At 42.7% G+C, this 20,756-nt stretch overlaps 1 protein-coding gene across 1 annotated transcript in view; it reads left to right on the top strand.

The window, feature by feature from the left end:
- ccdc102a (coiled-coil domain containing 102A) overlaps positions 1-20,515 on the top strand; it is a 78,687-nt gene extending 58,172 nt beyond the window's left edge. Inside the window, exons 7-10 of the mRNA XM_035628190.2 lie at positions 1,885-2,094; positions 7,708-7,878; positions 8,286-8,389; positions 17,795-20,515. Of these exons, the coding sequence (XP_035484083.1) occupies positions 1,885-2,094; positions 7,708-7,878; positions 8,286-8,389; positions 17,795-17,924 (615 nt within the window). The 3' untranslated portion in view covers positions 17,925-20,515. The remainder of the gene's footprint in view (positions 1-1,884; positions 2,095-7,707; positions 7,879-8,285; positions 8,390-17,794) is intronic.
- Positions 20,516-20,756: the final 241 nt, after the last annotated feature.

The raw sequence follows: 20,756 nt of genomic DNA, 5'->3' as shown, positions 1-20,756 counted from the left end.
CTCCTCATTTATAACACAAATCTGAAGGATTTCAGCAAATTCTGGCAGCCCACTTGTTGATCCATGGGCAACAATCATACCTTTACTGTAGGCGATGCCATTGCTTCATGCATTTTTAGCGAGATGCACTTCAGAGTTGTTTGGGTATTTTGACCTGATAGCCTGAGACACTTTCTCATTCAGTACATCTACTGGAACTGACGACACACTGGGTACATCAAGGCAAGGTTTATCATAGATTGGGGAGTTCATGTGGAAAGCAATCATGAGTTGATATTTTGAAGCCAAAGACAGAGGTACATTCTTAAAGCAACTTGTGTGCTTTATAATCTGCTTAAAGAAACTATGTTTGGCCTCGAATCGCATTGTCCAGAGTGTGACTAGAGGGCCAAAACACCTTATCATTTGAGGGTGGTGCTCCAGATAGTGGTGCTTGGGTAGAAGTTTGACACTAGGAAAGAGTTCATGATACCTCTGTCTGTGCACAACTATTTTGGCTTCAAGGTAAACAGTGGTTTCATCAGTATGCACAGGAACAACAATCAACTCCACAATATCTTTTAAATCCATCATCGCCAGCCATGTTGGCTCGTTTTCTGGCACTAGATGTCCAATCAGAAATGGGAGAAACGTCAGTAGGCTCCAGTTCTCAGACAGGCCGTGGTCTGATAGGCCATACGTCGGTTCGATTGCATGCAGGCTCAATTGCTTTTCCTATCCTGGGTAGCCCGGATGTTACTGTGTGAATTTTTCGATCTGAATTTGAGCAATCGAATTTGAGAGTGTGAATATTTGACTTGAATTTTTCGATCTGAATTTGAGCAATCGAATTTGAGAGTGTGAATATTTAACTTGAATTTTTTGATCTGAATTTGAGCAATCGAAAAATTGTAACTTGAAATTTGAGATCTGAATTTGTTTGTATCTGAATACCGAAGTAAAATTATTTCAAAGAGGTGAAATTCTGAACAAATAAATTCAGATACATGTTTTTCAAAATAAAATATTTCAATATTAAGTATTCAGTGGCTGTTAAAGTTCAAAGACTTATGTCTCTTATTTGCTTCCATAAGATCCGCGTCTCACGGCATCTTTGCATTAACTCTGTATGTAATCCACCCGCGCGAAAAAATCGCATCGCTATAATGGAGTAAAGTAAAAGGAGTAGCAGTCTTTTTTAAGAAAGATGCCTACCAGCGTCAGGGTGAGCTCGACACTCCAAACAGTGGGACAGTCTACATGGTAATGCGTACGTGCGGGGAGCGGCAAGTTGAAAGCAGGTGCATGCACCAGGTGCACAGACTCTGCTGCAGAAGTTTTTCCAGGAGGCGGAGCTTCCAGAGAAAACATAACTATTGTCTTCGTTCTCATCATGACCAAGTTTCATAGGTTTTACATCCCTCAAGATTTAAAGAGTTCTTCATGATTGACATATGTTCAGAAGAGAAAAAAATCATGTATTTTAAATGAAATGCATATTTGTTATTTGAACAACTAACCCATTACGTGGGTGTAACTCTTCTTGCTTTTTACCCTAAGCAAATTACAGAATTTAAACGTGTGAAACACGATGCAACCTGATCATATGTGGGTCTCAGGTCATGGAGGTGCAGTTGCCCTTGTCCCCTTACATTGCATACAAATCACAATTTTATTTTGTTAGGATCACCAGGAGCTTTACAGATTAGCTGCTGGGCTCCACAAGGGGATTGTTGTTGCTCTACACCTGTAAGTGTTAATGTTTTACACAATAGTTACTGTCGATCTGATTTCATTGGCCAAAATCATGACTTCGACGAGTGTTCCACGGTTGCTCTTAGCAAAGATTAGCGATTTTAATAGTCAGTGTCATCATTTCAGCCTCTTCCTCTCTCTCGTCTTCAGATGGAGAGGCTGCAGGTGGAGAACGCTGCGGAATGGGGGCGCAGGGAGCGCTTGGAAACCGAGAAACTAGCCTTGGAGAGGGACAACAAGAAGCTGCGGGCTCAAGCTGAGGACCTGGAGGAGCAACTGGCCAAGAAACGTCGGCAGGCCGCCTCCGCACTGGACACTGACTTGAAAGCCATCCAGAGCGAGCTGTTCGAAAGAAACAAGGTGGGCAGGACTTCTTTCTTTCTTTTCTTCACTGAGAAAAAAATTCAAATTTTCTTTCAGTTGAGTTTTTCTAACTATGAAGTTTATATTAGTTATAATAACACTGTCCACAAGTTGAATTTAAATTTCAGGCAGCAAAGAAACGTACATAAACACTGTTGAAATCTCTTCTGCACCGACTTCGTCTTTCAGAACAACTCAGAGATTACCCCTCAGCCACGTGTGTGTGTGTGTGGGCGTGTGCGCGCGCGTGTGTGTTTGTGTGTGCGTGTGTGCGCGTTTGAGAAAAGACACAGAGAGAGATTGATTGTACTCTGAGCATAGTGTTGAAACCACGGTATTGATCAAGACAGAGAACGAGAAACAGGACAAGTGATTAAGACACTGGATACACACTTGGTTGATGATGGCAGAATCCTCCTGAACTGCAGCCAGGGCTTTGGGCTTCACTCCTACTGCACAGATTGATGTTCACTGACACACACACACACACACATACTGGAGGAGTAACAGGGACAGTGAGAGAGAGCAGAATTTTAGAAATGTATTCTCCTCCAAAAGATTAGACTACAAAGACTAGAAGAATAATGTTGAATGTCTCCCAGAAGTTTCCTGTTGCAGATTGTAGTGGCAAGTAAAACCTGATGTATGGACAGAACTGATATCATGGTCACTCTGAAGTTAGCCTGGAGGTGAAGCTCTTGATTTAATGGTCAGTCCACGACCCATCGTGTTTCACAGTATTTTTTTAGTTCTGGCTCTTAATGATATAAGGGCAACAAAGGCTACTTTTTGTTGCACCTTTTAAAACACACAGGCAAATTAAAGTGCCTTACATCAGACAATGAAATACACAAAAACAAAATGGGGGAAAAAATCAATTAGAAAATAGTAATCAATAGAAAAGTATAATATTTTTTTATGTTTTTTTTAGAGAAAAAAACCAACAACCTGGAAAGTCAAACGTATGTGGATGTGTTGCTATCACCTCAGGCCAACAGGTGGGGTTGTTACCCAACATGCAGGCTCAGCTGTTTGTAGGCATATGTCAGGCAAAATGATGACCAATGACGTCTGTGTCACTTTGAGAAGGTCTAGTATGATGTGACCTGAGGTCATCTCATCATGTTAGTCTGGGCTGTGAAAATGAGGTATGTTATCTAATTTTGTGACTCAGAGATTATGCTCAGAGTTGTTCCAATAAGAACTGACTGCTTGTGTGTGTTTGTCATGTGTGTGAGACGATCTCTTGCTTTTTCAAATTGCCCCATTATAGCAGCGGGGTGGGAGGCACAGCCATGCACTAGCAGGTACAAAATGTGTGTAAGTGTTTTTGCCAATGTAAATGGGCCCCCATTACCACCCACCCCATGGGATTATTTATGAAGCTCTCAGGTTTATTTAATGCTGCAATTAGCAGTGCACACACCCGCACGCGCACTCACACACATGCTCTCGCGCACACACACACACACACACACACACACACACACACACAAATACACAGAGAAAACTCTAATAGTTTTCTCTAACAATTAATCAAAAAGAGGGGGAATAATTTCTGCAGACATTATGCTTGAGTAGAAAAGCATCTGGGGCTCAGAGGCAGGAGGATGAATAGGGTGAAGGAAATGAAGATCAGAGAGGAGAGGGGGAGGGGGCTTATTAGGGATGTAACAATTTGAAATTTTAACATCACAGTTATGTGACCAAAATTATCATGGTTATCAGTATTATCCCTGTATTTTTAAAATATGATGGAAATGTTCAAAAAGATACATAAACCTTTCAAAAAGAAGGCTCATCGGTTCTTTCTTGAAAAAGAAAAAAAGCACTAGGAAGAGACCAAAAATCCTATCTTGTGCAGAGATGTACCTCTGTTTTATTCTGCTTTACATCATAACCACCATGAAATAAAACAAAACAGTTTTATTTCTCGGGTTCAATGATCTGTCCTCACTGACGCCGCTCCCTCTCTGCCTCACTCTGTACTCGCTCGCCCACCGGCTCTCTCTCTCTCTCTCCAGCGTGCAGGAGTGGTGTGTGTTCTGCTCTGAACTTTGACGGCATGTAGGTCTCATGACTGACTGATTCTCCCTGCAAAATAAAAAGAATGGCTCCCAAGCGCGATTCGGGTCCAGAACAAACCCACGTTGCAGCTGTGCCTGCGTCTGGGAGACTGTAGCTAACTGAGCTGGACAGAATTTACTGGGGAAAACTTCCGTGGTACTCAACAGTGGTTTTAATGATAATTAAAATTTGAAACAGTAGAACTTACCGTCGGGAATTTCATCACGGTTTATGGTAAAACCGGTAATCATTTCATCCCTAATCCATATGAACCCTCTCTTCTTGCCTCAGAATCTCCTAAGAGTTTTCTGCTGTTTTCAGAAATGGTGGAGGATATGGAAGTTAATTTTTTGTTGATTGGAAAGTTGATATATTTTAATATTTAGTCGTATATATGTGGTATGTGTCTAGGGTTAAGTTCACTCTCTAACATTAGGTGTACAAGAGACACAAAACGGGTGGCTAGCAGTGTCACTGGTTAGTATGCCATGAATAACTCAGACCGAGGGTTCCCAATGTGCAAACAGCCCAGACGGCGTCAGTCTACAGTTCTTGTTCACAAGTTTTTGTTTCGGTGTGGTTGGTACAAAACAATAAAAAAGCAATGCTGGCGGTAGCAGGCTTTCAATCTTCATAGGAAATGGATCATTGCTCCGACCTGGTGTCTCTCTGTCACATGTGAGCCAGCTTAATGCCCAACCAAAAATTTAAATAAACCCCCCAAAAAAGGTCCGCACACGTTACCATTGAAAGTGCAGTGCGGTGTGTGCGTGTGCGTGTGTGTGTGTGTGTACGTCTTTGTTTTAGTGGAACAGATGTGGCAGACTTCAGGGTCTCTTCAGTCAAGGAGAAACATTAAATGGGCTGCGTGGCACTTACGCATGCAGATAGGCGCGCACACACACAAACACACACACAGGTTTACAAACACATTCATGCACAGATCAGATCTCCCCATCCTTCACCTTCGTCTCCTCCCCGCTGTCTTCCTCTGGCTCTTCCCTCTCAGACATTCATGATATCGTCTCCAAATGATGAAACTGCAGGGAATGTAGAGGTTTCTGGTCAAAATTGTCTGCTTTGAGCTGAACAGTAGGAGGCTTTAATTTGTAAAGCTAAAAGAATAAAAGATCTAATGCATAATTCAGATTAAGAAAAACTGATACGACTAGATGTGTCAAGGGCATTTGCCATGTTTTGATCTGGGCTTTGCTTTTATTGTTCCTGTTGATATGCCACGATTGGCGTATAAATTCAGAAGAGCTTTTTGGAAGCTGCTGTCTGGGGAGCCATCAAGTGTGAGAATCAATGCCTTCAAAGTACAGTACATGAAAGTGCAGTGAGTGACAATGGTGCATTATTCATAATGCCATTAGCTCCAAATGCAGACTTTCCATAGCTATTCCAAAGTCAAACCACTCGGAGAAGAGCTTTTGGTCGGTTCTAACCACGGTTCATGGTTACCTGAAATTACAGCCAGATGTGAACAAAACCTTTTTGAAATAGTTTGGAACACAATCAAATGACAGCATAAAGACATCTATAGGCCATTAGCCCTATTCTTCAGTGCTTTTTTAGTGCCAGTGCTTCTTACCTCATTGACATCCTTCATATAAATATATATATTAGCTTTAAATGTTTGTCCAGATTCGACGTGCGACCCGACTTGTAGCTAATAAACGTCCCGCATTTGTCACATCCAGTTCCCGCTCGTAGTTTGTTTTATTTGTTTTCCTGGTTTCCTGTTTATTTTGAAGTCTCTTTCCTTGTGTTGCTTCACTTCCTGTCCTGTGTCTAGTTTCTGGTATCTTGTTTTTCCTGTGTCTCCTGCCCCTGTGATTGTCTGCACCTCTTCCTAATGTGTCTCACCTGTCTTCAATTTGCCCTGCCCTCCTTGTGTGTATTTAGTCTCTGTACTTCCCTTGGTTTGTGTTGGATCGTCTGTTGTTTTCCTGGTCGACTTCCCCGGTATGTTCCTGATTTTTCCACTGGCTCCAGTATTTTGGTTACCTGTTTTTGCTACATGTCGTGGACACCCTTATTTGGTAGTTAAGTCTGTTTTCTTTTGTTATTAAATATTCCTCGCCACCTTTGCATTTGGGTCCTGCTTCCTGCTTAATCGTGACAGCATTTACTTCAATATGCCTTGTTGTCGCTTTCTTTGTTAAAGCAGGCAGATTTTTGACCATTTAACTCAACCCATGTTTTGGCCCTAAACCTAACCCTTACCCTCGGCTGTTAGCATGCATGCTAAGTGCTAGCTCCTATCAAAGCACAGTCAAGTTGATGCTTGACATTTATTAAAATATATATAAATATATATTTTAGGATCCGATAAGCAGAAGCAAAATTTTAAATTTTTCTCACAGTACCCGGTAACCCTAACCCTGTCTTGTCTCTCCCTCCCTGTCATCGGGGGCATGTTGCCTACAGCGTTCCGTCGTGTCTTATCGTGACAAAATTAAAGCCCTCCGGAATCGTGCAATTGCGACACGACATTCCATAAGATTCTGTAGGAGCGGGGGCAATAATTTTTCAAATCAAGATCTATGAATGATTCCCCTCGAAAACAGTAACAAAATCTCACAATGATAAAGAAGGTGATCAAACAAATTCATGCATCCGCCCCTTAGTCCGGATTTAATTGGTACTCTCTTCACCCGTGTCCCATCGTTTCACCAAGTTTCGTGGACATCCATTCAGTGTATTTGCTGCTTCCTGTTGACAAACTAACAACCAACAAAAAATCTAACCAATAGACAGGGGCGATCAACCATAACCTGGTGGAATTTTTATGAATTTTGACTAAGCTGTTTGAAATAATTAGATTTTATTGAAATAAGAGGCTGGGCAATGTTAAGGGAAAATGTTGGGGTTGTTAATGGGTTGTTTATAGCCTGGGGCAATGATTGGCCACATGACCTTACTGTCTGTACATCCCATCTTTGTAGAAGCCCCACTGGCTGAGCCTCCATTCTTCAAACTGTTCAATCATATAGGTGTGTATGTCTACTGATAACAACAAGAAATGCCAAAGAGGCACTAGAAATTTTTATTTTTTAACTCTAAAATGTCCCACTTACTGCAAACTGTAGCTCACTCATGAACGTTGAAGATTAGCTTCACACTAAGTTCACCATCTTAATTACCTGCGGCAAGCAGGTAGTGTGTTAGTCTTTGTTATTGGGTTTGTTTGTCTGCAGGACAAAACAATACGGAACAGATTTCTAAGAAACGGAGTGGATCCGCACAAAAGGGCGGTTCCAGGAATATTTTTATCACTTTCTTTAACATTGTGACATGAAGTGTATTTTCATCAATTTCCCAGGGAATAATTACCGGATCTTGATATAAAAATGATTGCATTTAAGGGGCCTGGTGGGTTCCAATGTTAACGCTGCAAATAATGAATTCCTTTATTTATTTACATAACTGTGTACAGTATTTGATCTTTCAGCTCATTGTTCATATCCTCACAACTGAAATCAGCAATTTTCTTAAGGTCTGCGTCTGTCCCCTGTGCCCCTCTGCTGCGTTCCACAGGAGCTGGGCGACCTTCGCCACATTCATGCTAAGCTGAAGAAGCAGTTCCAGGAGAAGACGGCAGAGCTCGTCCACGCCAACCGGAGAGTGGAGGGTCACGAGTCCGAAGTCAAAAAGCTAAGGCTGAGGGTGGAGGAGCTTAAAAAAGAGTTAGGACAAGCCGAGGATGAGGTAGGAACCTGGCTGTACGTGTTTGTGTATTTTTGAAATGCTCAACAGTCCAAGACCCTCATGGTGCTGTTGACATATTCAACATCCTCATGTCTGACTGCTACACAAATCCAAAACATTGCTGCTTATCCAACCAACAGTTATTTCTATGGCTTCACTACCACAGAAATTACAGATTGGTAGAGACGATAGAAATCATCCAAAAACTCTTTGATTGTTATGTAGATCGTTGTTGCTTACTGTATGGTGTCATGTGAGGAAAATGTGATCAAATTGCTGCTTTTCTATAAAGTATACATCATCAATGGTTTGAAATAGAACAATTGTGTTAGTACATGTGGTCCTACACACAATCACACAAACCTTTTTATGTAATGATCAAAGGTTTTTCGCATATGACTGTCTAGTTGGATGAGTCTCATAACCAGACCAGGAAGCTACAGAGGTCTCTGGATGAGCAGGTGGAGCAGTCTGAGAACCTGCAGGTACAGCTGGAACATTTACAGTCCAGGTAAGAGGCAGGCACACACACACACACACACACACACACACACACACACACACACACACACACACACACACACACACACACACACACACACACACACACACACACACACACACACACACACACACACACACACACACACACACACACACACACACACACACACACACACACACACACGACATTCATTGACAAAAATGTCTCACCCTAACTTGAAAGCAACCAACCTCTGTTTTGGGTTTTAAGCAATATGCAACTGGACTTGCCAACGCGATACAGCAAGACTTGCAGGTTGATTGAGTGAGCAGAAAGAAGGGAAGGTCACGTAACCGCTCAACTTTTTGGGCAGATTTTTCTTCCCCCTCAGACTATGATCATGCTGTACAAATTGCATTTACACCTGGCTGAGATCTGATCACCGGATGTAGTCAGACCACCTCCACACCTGGATAACCACCCCGGTGCATTCGACATGCAGACGATATGTTCAGATGTAGATCACTTTTTAATGTTGAAGTCAAGTTTTTTTTACTTCCTCCAAAGAGGTTATAAATTCCTCTGCATTTGTTAGTTAGCAGGGTAACTCAGTGCCGATTGGCATTACATTTTGTTTTACATGGGGCCTCAGTCTTGGCGCAGGTATGCGAGCACCCTCCTTGGTTCTATTTGTTTCCCACCATAAATGTTTCTTTGTTCGAATGCGATTTAAGTCAGCCTAGGATCTCTGAAAAGAAGTAAAGAGCTCAAAATATTATTCACTTGTATCTCGTTATAAAGCTCAAAGGACATTGGAAGATTTCATAATTTAGAAGCGTTGTTGAACAGTTTGTGCACGTGTGCTTGTAGCAGTGGGAATTACTGTGGGCTGCAGCTCTCTCTCTCTCTCTCTCTCACTCTCTCTCTCTCTCACTCTCTCTCTCACTCTCTCACTCTCTCACTCTCTCACTCTCTCACTCACTCACTCTCTCTCTCTCTCACTCACTCACTCACTCACTCACTCACTCACTGAACAAGAGGTCTGGAGACCTGCAGTGGAGGATCCTCCACTGGGCTCTGGCGGTGAATCTCTTTCTGTCCAAGATAAATCCCACCGTGTCCTCCACATGTCCATTCTGTCCAAATACGGAGACCATCATTCACTGTTATCTGGACTGTCACAGACTGAAACCTCTTTTTAACCCATGTTAAAAACCGTGTTTTTCGACTGTGGGGAAATGTTTACGGAGACTGCTTTTATTTTTGGTGCTGGCTACAGAAAACAAGATGCTAAAAAGTGGCAGTTGCTGAATTTTGTGGTTGGTCAGGGCAAATTGTCGATTTATAAAAGCAGGAAAGACAAGATAGGAAATGTGTCCGGACACGAGCTGACAAACATGTACGTGTCTCTGGTGAGAGCCAGAGTGAGAGTGGACTTCAGGTTCCAATCGCTGATGAATGACATGCAAGAGTTTTTAAACCAGTGGTGTTTCACCACGGCTGTGTGTTCAGTGAAGGAGGGAGATCACATCTTTCACTCTGTGTTTATGACCTGATTTATGCTGTTTTTCTGTTATTTATTTATTTTATTTTTTCATTTCATCTGCAGAGGACCGTGATGTTCTCTGGTAAATTTTAATAAACATTGTGTTTTCAAAATCTCTCTCTCGCTCTCTCTCTCGCTCTCTGTGTGTGTGTGGCTTGACACTCAGTATAGCTCTCACATTCTATCAGCTTTGCACAGTCCTCAGCTTCTTGCTCTCTGCCCCTCCCTTTGCGTTCTCTCCATTCTCTGCACGCGGTTGCTCCCGACAGCCAATTGCCGTGTGACCAGTCGCAGGTCACCATAGTAACAGAGAGCCCTGTTGTTGCCTGGCTCTGTGGACGAGCGACAGGCATGTTGGCATAGCAACAGCTTCAGAGATTGACACAAATTGTTCTTGTAGAGGGTGTAGATTAAGCCTTCATTCAGGCATTCTGGATTTTTTTTTTCATTCAGTTTCTCAAAAACGTCTCTACTTGTGTTTATACTTTATATACTTTTTTATACTACACCTTACAGAGTCTTAGACATTTTGGGGAAGTGACAAACCTTCAAAGGATTAGGAACCGGTTTTAAGGTAAAGGCTAGAATTAGGTTTAGCTTGGATTGTAGTCTGACATGTAGTTGTGATGGTCAAGGTTAGTGTGTGTGTGTGGGGAGGGGGGGGGGGGGTTAGTTAAGATCAATATCATGGTATTTCACAAGTAATTATTGGAATATGTCTTGATCCTTTTAAGCCCATGTTGATGGATGGACTGATAGGTGAGTAGGGGATTTTGTAATCAATTCTGAAAGACACAGGAAGCCAGTGGAGTGAGTGAAGGACGGGTGTGATGTGGTCATATCCTCATCAGGATCCTAGCGGCGCTGTTTTGGACGTATTGAAGCTTTTAAATACTCTTGCCAGGAGTCCCGATGAGGAGAACGTTGCAGTAGTCCAGCCTTAAGGACACAAAGGCGTGGACAAGGTTTTCGGCATCTGACAGACAGTGTGGGACGGAGTTTGGCAATGTTCCTGAGGTGATAGGAGGTCTTGCACAGATGTTTAATGTGGGTGTCAAATGTAAGATGACGGTCAAATCTTACACCCAGGTTGATGGCTGTTGATGACAGGGGTATATTTTGACCAGAGAAGGTGATTTGGGTTATGGGGGATGACTGGACCTGGTGTGGTGTGCCAACTAAAAATACCTTCTGTATGGAACTATTTAGCTGTAGGAAGTTTTCTGTCATCCACTCCTTTATCTCTGCAAGGCAGGAGCTCAGTGATGATGATGACCATGACAGTGAGGCTGCAGATGAGATGGGGTCGGTTTTTATGTAGAGCTGTGTCATCAGCATAGCAATGGAAGGATATTCCATGCTGGCTGATGATGCAGCCAAGGGAAAGAGTGTAGAGGGTGAACAGAGTGGGGGCGAGAACCGACCCTTGGGGGGGCTCGACAAGTGACAGTGAGCGTTTGCGATTTTGCTCCTCCCAAGGAGACATATTCTGTTCTTCCAGACAGGTAGGACTGGAACCAGCTCAGGGCAGAGTCAGAGAGTCTGATGGTGCAGCAGACAGATCCAGAAGGATGAGGAGCGATGGTGATCCAGTGTCAGCCGCCATCAGCAGGTCGTTTGTGACCCTGACCAGGGCTGTTTCGGTGCTGTGGGCGGAACGGAAGCCAGACTGGAATTTCTCAAATAGGGAGTGAGAATTTAGGTGGTCCTGAAGATGTGCAGTGACTGATTTTTCCAGCACTTTGGACAGAAATGGGAGGTTGGAAATGGGCCTGTAGTTGGCGAGGATTTCTGGGTCTAAGGTGAGTTTTTTGAGGAGGGGTCTGATGACAGCAGTTTTGAGATCAGATGGAACATATCCAGCCTGTAGTGAGTGGTTGATGATTTGGGTGATTAGGGGATTAGCGCAGACATTGTATTTTACCAGGGCTGTAGGAAAAGGGTCCAGGGTAAAGGGGGAGGGTTTTATCCTGCAGATGATGTCCTCAATCTCATGCTGAGAGATCTTGGGGAAGCAGCAGAGAGGCTGAAAAATCTAAGGAAGTGGGTCGGCAGTAGGGACTGACAGAGCAGGAGAGCTGGAGAGAAGAGAGCGGATGGTGTTGACTTTTTTCCTGAAGAAGATGAAGTTATTGCACTGCTCTTCTGTGGTATTGGTGTGTGAGAGAGTTTGAGGCTTGAAGAGATGATTTATAGTAGAAAAAAGCTGCTTGGAGTTTCCAGGACTTGTATTTATGATGTTGGAGTAGAACTGTGACCGTACTTTTCTAAGTGACTTTGAGTAGGCCTTTTGGTGTTCCTGATAGGCCAATCTGTGCACAGTGAGTCCAGTTTTTGCAACACGCCACTCAAGTACATGCCCAGCTGCTTTCTTGTTCCGTAGATCTGAAGTGAACCAGGGGGCTGAGCGTGAGAAGGTGACTGTTTGTTATTTCAAAGGGGCGTGGAGGTCCAGGATACTTCTCAAGGTGTTGTTGTAAAAATACACTGATTCATTTGCTGATGTGAATTTTGCTGAGGGTATTAGCTGGAGGTCCAAAGTCATGTTGTCCAGGTTGATGTTTTTGGGGTTTCTGAAATTAATTTGTCGTTTTGGCTTGGTGTGGTGAGATAAGTTCAACTCCAATGAAATGGCTTTGTGATCCGACGCTCCCAGACCGTACACCAGCAGATTTTTGATGGGGGCAGTGTCAGTAATAACCAGGTCGAGCGTCTGCCCTCAGTTGTGTGTGGGGACGTGGACATGCTGTTTAAGATTGAGACAGTCCCATAATTGTAGGACTTCAGCTGCAGAGTGACAGGAGGGAGAACCACGTGAATGTTTAAATCTCCGAGTATGATAATATTTGAAGATGTGGTACAGAGTGAGGTGAGAAGTTCACTTATCTCAGGGATGAAAGCTGGGTTTGATCTGGGTGGCCGGTAAATGAGAAGAATAGTCACTGGGGAGGGGGGTTTGCATTTGAAAGCAAGGCATTCAAAGGAGGACAGTTCAGGCAGGGACAGAGGGGTGAGTATCAAGTCACAGCAGAGTATTACTGCTAAGCCACCCCCGCGACCAGTGCGGCGGGCTTTTTCCAAATAATGATAGCCAGAAGGACAAGCTTCATTTAGTGCAAAATAGTCCTCTGGCTGATGCCAGGTCTCAGTAAGACACATATTATTTTTTTTTTGTCTAAGATGTGATCATGTATGAGACTGGATTTATTTGTTGAGGCTTGAGGATGGGGTGGTGGACTGTAGAGGCCGAAGTAGACTGAAATCCACTCCACGTCCTCTGTCCCTCTTTGTGTGAGCAGGTCTCGCGGTGTTTGCATCGCTACTACTAGTCCCAGATGGGATGTTCCAATGATGTGGTAGTAGTGAGACAAAAGATGGGATGGAGTCACCAGACTGGGGATAAACAAACTTTCTGCGGCAGCTTTTATGGATGTAGCGGGGTCGGCGTAGAAGTCCAAGTTGTTTAATGGCTGAGATACATGTTGGGGTGCTGGAGTTTCTTAAGTTGAGCAGTTGCTGGACGGAGTACTTAAACGTCATGCCGGTGTGGCGGCGGGTCAGGGCGGATGCAGAGTTTATAGCCGGGTGTGTTTACCACGGACTTGCTGACTAAAGATGGGATAGAGTCAGACACACAGCAGGATGATCAACAGCATGGCAGGTGATCCGGACTGAGTGGAGAGTTTGGCTGATGTTTTTATGGGGGAGCGATCAATGTTATGATGGTTAATCTAGCAGTTGGCCCTGACGCTGGCCTCACCTGCTGACTGACAGATTTTAGAGAGAGGTATAGTGAAGTAGGGGACAGTTGGGAGCGGGAAAGGAAAGGAGTTGTGAAGATCAAAAAGAGCGGAAGTTAGGGAAATATTGTGGTGGAGCAAAGTGGGAGATCCAGGCTGGTGATTTGGATATGTTTTGTTGTCATGGTGACAGCTCAGTTGTTGTCAATAACTAAACTTGGTGTTCAGTGATAACATGTGGGGGACGATGGTTAGTCATGCAGACCAACACAAAAGTTATTGATGTGTCGGTTTTGGCATCATCAGCTCAACATGGACACATATGAACTTGCATACCGATGTGTTACCATGGTCAACTGCTGATTTGCATTTACAGAAGCCTGTAATTTCTTCCTGAACAGTTCACAACCAGGGCAGGTGTATCAGCTTGACCTATACTACATCTCCCATCCCCGATCACTACTGGGCTGACTCCACCTCCAAATTACGTCACCCATGTGACACTGCAGCGGCCGTATTATCTGGAATATTTTGGAGAGACGACATGATCGAAAAGCGGCATATGCAGCGGCATAAACTAATCCCTAGTTGTATGGCTGCTCGTCCTCCGATGATATGCCGCTCGTCCTCCAATGGTATGCCGGTGTTAGTGCAATTTAGACCCACAAATAAATGACTGTATACATATCCCTCATGTGTTTTGCTGCTGCGGTGTGTCATGTATTTGAACTGATCGCACAAATTAAAATAGTTTTGTGCTGTTTTTCTGATTATGACTTGATGTCGTTGCCGATGTACCCAAAGATACGGCTAGCCACTCTAGCTAGTCTGATTAATTCGATAACAGATATCCAGAACCAAGCAACCTTGTACTGTTTTTTTTGTGTGATGATTTATCATTACAAAGCAATCACATTTTACATTGTATAAAACTAAACGTCGCCGAAAATTTCTCAGGCATATGTTTGGTGTGGAATCGTATGCAGAGAGATTCATCCTTCTTTTGATGGTGCAGCTCTTATTTTTAAAAACCTAACTCAGTTAGCTAGAAGTTCAAACCTGAGTTTCAGTCTTAAACGCTTCTCTGTGCTTCTATTACAGCAGTCGCCTCCACAATACCCCATAGAATCTGTTTCTGCACCCAGACCACTTCAACTATTTAAACCATAAGTCAATAAAAGAGGCGTGTGTCAGGGTTATGCAGGAACTGGACCCATAGATGAGACACATTAGGAACAGGTTCATACAATCACAGGGGCAGGAGACACAGAAAAAGCAAAGACACCAGAAACAAGAGATGGGAAAGGAAGTGAAGCAACACAAGGAAAGGGACTACTAAAACAGGAAACTAAAGAAAACACAAACGTGGAGTGAAGATGAGTCGTCCGTCTTTATTTTCAGTCATGAAAGACAGTGTACACACCAGGCTGAGAGAACAGGAAACAGTGCTTTATCATCATTTCCTGTTGATTTACCTCAGCCATCAATGTGGAGGCACCGTAACAAATACAATACAATAATTGTAAAAAAAATAAAGAGCAATTTGATCTGACTTCGATTGATATATCAAACGAAAGTTGTCCCTGAGGCAGTGACTTATTTACAGTGAGAGACAACAGGACAGCACTCCCCCTCTGTTTTCCATTTTCAGTACCTTGTCAGTACACACTCTGTGTCAGAGCTGAGGCATGTATACACTGATGTTGTCGAGACAAGTTGAAAAATCAGTTTGCATATTTACAGTTAAGGCTGCACGGTGGTGTGGTGGTTAGCACTGTCACCTCACAGCAGGAAGGGTTTCTGCTTGAATCCTCCAAATCAACCAGAGCCTTCCTGTGTGGAGTTTGCATGTTCTGCCTGTGTATGCGTGGTTTTCTTTAGGGTTCTCCAGCTTCCTACCATAGTCCAAAGACATGTAGAGTGGGGTAAAGTAGATATGAGACTCTAAATTGACCATAGGTGTGAATGTGAGAGTGACTGGTTGTTTGTCTCTGTGTTGGCCCTGTGGTGGACTGGCAACCTGTCCAGGGTGTAACCCTAGCTCAATGTCAGCTGGAATTGGCTCCAGCCTCCCCGCAGCCCTTAAAGGATAAAGCGATTTAGATAATGGATGGATGGATTTACAGTTTAACCAAAATACTGTAACAAGGGATCAGGGAAGACACTTGTGAGAGGATTTAAATTCAGTCTATCTGTTTCAGAGAGCTGAAGCTTCAAACCATCAACCATCCTGACATTTAGTGTTTTCAGGAAAAACAAGGACAGCTTTGAAAAAAGTAATTCTAAATCAATTGCAAATACCTACAGCTTAGGTCGAAATAAGATTTTTGTTTCCTTTTCTCATTGAAATCATCCCCGATGCAGACTCACACCCTCCTAGTATTTTCATCTCTCCATGGCATAAATACATTTGGTATAACTGATGCTCATTTTAGCTCAGTTGGCACTGTGTACTGTTCCCCATGTATTTACGTACAGGTACAGTGCTGATCTGTGCACCAATCTATTTATCTCATTGATGTCTCATAGTATAGATTATCAAAGCTAGCAAATGTTGGCATCCAGTAAGATCCATGACTATACTGTAAATTGCTGCTTTTCACTCTTGTTGACGCCGTCACAAATCTATCAGATATATATTTTTTTAAATTTATTCGTAAGCACATTGGCAGGTCTTAAAGGAAGAAGTGTTGAACAACCAGGAGTCTTCCTGGACAGGCCGTCTAGCCAAACTGAGCCATCAGGCGAGAGAGGTGATCAAAGATCCAGTCGTCACTGTGGCTTAGGTCCAGAGATCCTGTGTGGAAGTGAGAGGACCACCACTACAGCACTCCACTGACCTGGGCTTTACGGTGGAGTGACCATCGGGTTCTTCGTCACCTGTCTTACCAAAGCCTAGAATACTAATGTTCATGTGATAATTATTTATTTTTTTCTCTTTTTTTTTTTTTAAATTCTAAACTTAAAATGTTTTGCATTTGTCTTCATGGGGCATTTAAAATACATTCTGAATGTAATGCTAAGTAGTGTTATGATACAAGGGATGTAGTAGGTTTTAATTATTTTGACATTAAGCAACATAGGTGGATGCACACGAGTAGTAGTTTCTTGAATGTGGCTCGGGGTAGAGTCAGTTGCCCGCTAACCCGAAGGCAGGCGGTTTCGATCCCAGCTTCCCCCAGACCGCATGCCGATGTGTCCTTGGGCAAGATACTAAACCTTCAATTGCCTCTGATGCCTCTTCCGGCAGTGTATGAATGTGACAGATGAAAAGCGTGGTAAACAGCAGCGCTGTATGAATGTGTGTGAATGGGTGAATGTGACTTGTGCTGTTAAGAGCTTTGAGTGGTCAATAAGACTAGAAAAGTGCTATATAAATTCAGTCCATTTGTCATTTACATGTGCTGAGCAAATGAAGCCACGTTGGAAATATCCATTCTGGGGAGAAGCCGCAGGGCAGAGATCATGCTCATCAACACTTGGCTACGAAAACATAGCTAAATTAGTTTCCATTCGCAGCAGGGCAAGCTGTCAGATTTTAAACAGGCGTGTGTTGTTTCTCTGTCAGATGAGTGAATAATGATTGAAAAGAAGATAGCTACGGCATCTTTTAAGATTGCAATGTTTTGCTACATGTTATTTAATGTTGCCATGAATCAGTCACTACAACTTGAATGTGACCACTTTTCCTTTTACCACCTCCGCGAAGGAGGTTTTGTTTTCAGGTTTATTTTTTGGGAGGATCCAGATTTTTTCTTTAACAGTACAGGATCAGTTTTAAGGAACATTTTCACTAGGGAATAATGCATGGATTTAAATGTGGTTTTTATAAGGGGACTGTCGGGTCTCTACTTCTTTTTATTGGCTCTGTTGCATGACGATTTGATCTTCATGTGCTTAGAAATGATATGAGTGTTGAATGATTATGCAAACTGTGAATTTTGTACTTCCTCACTTGGAAAAATAAGTGGCAGCAATACTAATATTTTGCTGTTGAATGAATTAACCACAACACCATGGACCTCCATAACCTTTCTTTTGCTATTTGTGTGTAACCTCCTCTAACACAGTTGTACATATAGATACAGTGAGAATGTATGTTCACCTATGTGTGATATTCTAACACCATGTGCTCTCTCCCCACAGACTGCGGCGGCAGCAGCAGAGCCCTGGGCTGTTTGGGAAGATGCGATCGGCTCGGTTCAGTCCTGAAAACCAAGAAAGTCCCAGCAGCGACATGGATGAGGAGGAGGAACTGCAGCTCCAGATCCCATGACACACAAACACACACAAACACACATAGAAAAAACATGTACTTTAACATCAGCAGTCTAATAAAAAGAGGAAAATATTGTTGCTCTAGAGGTAAAACTGGAAGCAGCTCAACCAGAGTGTTTAAAGGACCAATCCAAAAGTTTCGTAAACTTTTGACCTGCGTCGGATCAAATGATCAGTAAAAAGAGTTTCCACAAGCAGCAGGTTGATGAGCACATACCTGACCATTACACAGAACATGAACACATTCCCATTAACACATTCGAGCCATCATTTTTGTAAAGCTATTTACAACAGTGGAGTGGAGAGGTTTGTTTGTTGTTAACTGTATCTCAATCCATTTGTGCGTAATGACATTTGTCCACACATTAACATATCTGATCATGCACATGTTTTCTGAATACACATTTGCAGATACTTTCACAAATTCTCGAATCTTCTTTTACATATTTACAAAACGGATTAAACACACGTTATTTCAACGTTTACAGAATCTGAAGACGTGTATTCAGAATCCATGTGTGCATAATCAGATGTTAAAATGGGGGGGGACCTGCATTTAGACTGGAATGTGTTTTAAGATTTGTAAAAGTGTAGACAAATCTAATTACGCACACACTGTGTGAGGTACAGTTACACAACGCTCCACTCACATCGCTGTAAATAGCTTTACTACAATAATGGCCCCCATATACTTTATTAGACACACACCAAGATGAAACCCTAGCACGAGTGTTGTACTCAATAAAAATTGTCTTTCCTCAACAAACCACACAGCAGAGGTGGACACATCATTCTTTCAGTGTTCAAACTCATTCTTACTTCACATATCTGAAGCATCACAGCTGCCTCACCTGAGCTGTGCTGCTGTATTCAATCACACTCCACATCTCCATCTCCAGTATTCAAACTTTAATCACATCAGGGGAACGGTCTTATGTTACCCTCTTAGCTTGAAACTGTTGATATATCACAGGACATCAATCATTTTGAAAGGACACTACCAAAATGGTTGCCACATTTTAACCAGTATTTATAAATGTATTTTTCCCCTAAATATTGAAGACTCAAACTCTTTTTTCTGATATGGTCACAGGAGCTTCCCGTCTCCCCACGTTTTTTTATTTTTCAAACACCAATGCTGACTGATTCCCTCATTCCTTTGTGCAATGGTGTTGGAAAAAGAAAAAACCTGAGGCCGAAAACTGTTCCTTGTTGCAATCAAGGTGTAATGTTTAGGTTTTAACCATTTTATGGCTGGACTGTGTGTGGTAGATGTGAGACATTGCGGGTTGCTCAATGTCTCTGTTGCTGGGTGACATACCACGCTAATTAGCAAATCAATGACATCATTGCATTGTGTTTGCATTCTGCAGAGTTTCAGCTAGTTTTCTCCTCTCCTAATCTCTGTGCTCATACACAGTATGTTAATACAGTTGAATTCGCAATAAAGCTGCTGTTACACGTTTGTCTGTGGAGCAAGTATGAAACATTGACTGAAACGAGGCCCATCCAGTCTGTGTTAACCAGCAGTCACGTCACTGCCATTTCCAAAACTCTGCTCTGATAAATTCTGATTTTATAACCATGGCATCGTCTGACGAAATCACCAGACACACACACTTTATGCTTTGTTTTCAGCTGTGTTTACTTATAAAATCATGCCTCTGAAAAAAAGTTAAAGGCTCCGTCACGTCTGTGTCAGTGGAGTAAGACGCATAGAGAAAGTTTGACCTTGTGCTTTTGGGGCAAAACTACCCCAAAAGCTTATTACTCTCTTCCGCATAAAGCAGCTAATGTTTATCCAAAACTTCGCTACATTTTTGCTCTTTGTGCGTTTTTGAAAAGAAAAAAAGTCAAAGGGATCTGACAGGTCGTTACATCTTGTGACAAAGGCACTTAATTGGCATAACTACCTGAAAGAAAAAACAAAACTCAGCCATCAAACCATTGATTTAAATTCATTACTCAGTCAGTCAGACATTCGCCTTTCCAACGTGTCATCACTGTCAACAATCCCAACTACACACCGGTATTCCAGACAGCAAACACTAGTAAAACAACCAAAGCTCTGTTGTTTGGATGTGCACGGATGATGATTGATGCACTGTTTATACTGTTTTTTTAGTATTTTACAGTATTGTGATTTTCCTGGAAAAAAATCCCTCAAATCCCAAATGAGGGGATAGTGAAACACAAAATCCCATGCCAGTAAAAATTCCTGTTGCCATAATAGTCATGAGGCTCTCTCAGGACGACCAAAAAATTTTCAACAGTGGGGGGGTTTGGAAACACTGGGTGTTGGACTGAAGTGGTAACAATCCTGGGGTAAATCTCTGTGGAAGAGCTCCAGTCGAACGGTGGATGGATGCAGTTGTGAAATCAACAGAACATTCATTCATCCTCCACCACCATCAACAGTCACTCTCCCTCGGCCTCAACTCCAATTCTGGAGGGAGGCGGAGATATTTTTACTGATCAGGATTCTGAAATATTTATGTTGTTGTTGTTATGGTTTAGTTTTATAAATGATCTGTACCACAGTGGTTTTGTATTAGCTCTATAAATGTCAGCTGTACATACAAATTAAAATTTGTCAGTGTCTTTTTTTCTCAATGTATCCAGTGTGTGTGTGTGGGGGGGGTTTACACACTGATCTACTTATCGACGTGCTCAGCAGTTGGAGCTGCAGAAATGCCCGTGACACCGCTCAAGGGGAAAATAGTAGGGGACTTTAAAACCCTGTAAAGAGATTACAGCGGCGGTTGTACAACTGTCCTCTCTCTCTCTCTTCTCTCCTACTGTCTCTCCTCCCACCCTCTTTCTGCCCACC

The sequence above is a fragment of the Scophthalmus maximus genome, chromosome 4, assembly GCF_022379125.1.
Source record: "Scophthalmus maximus strain ysfricsl-2021 chromosome 4, ASM2237912v1, whole genome shotgun sequence".
NCBI lineage: Eukaryota > Metazoa > Chordata > Actinopteri > Pleuronectiformes > Scophthalmidae > Scophthalmus > Scophthalmus maximus.
The sequence above is the reverse complement of the archived record's forward strand: the minus strand, read 5'-3'. Positions and strand labels throughout refer to the sequence as shown.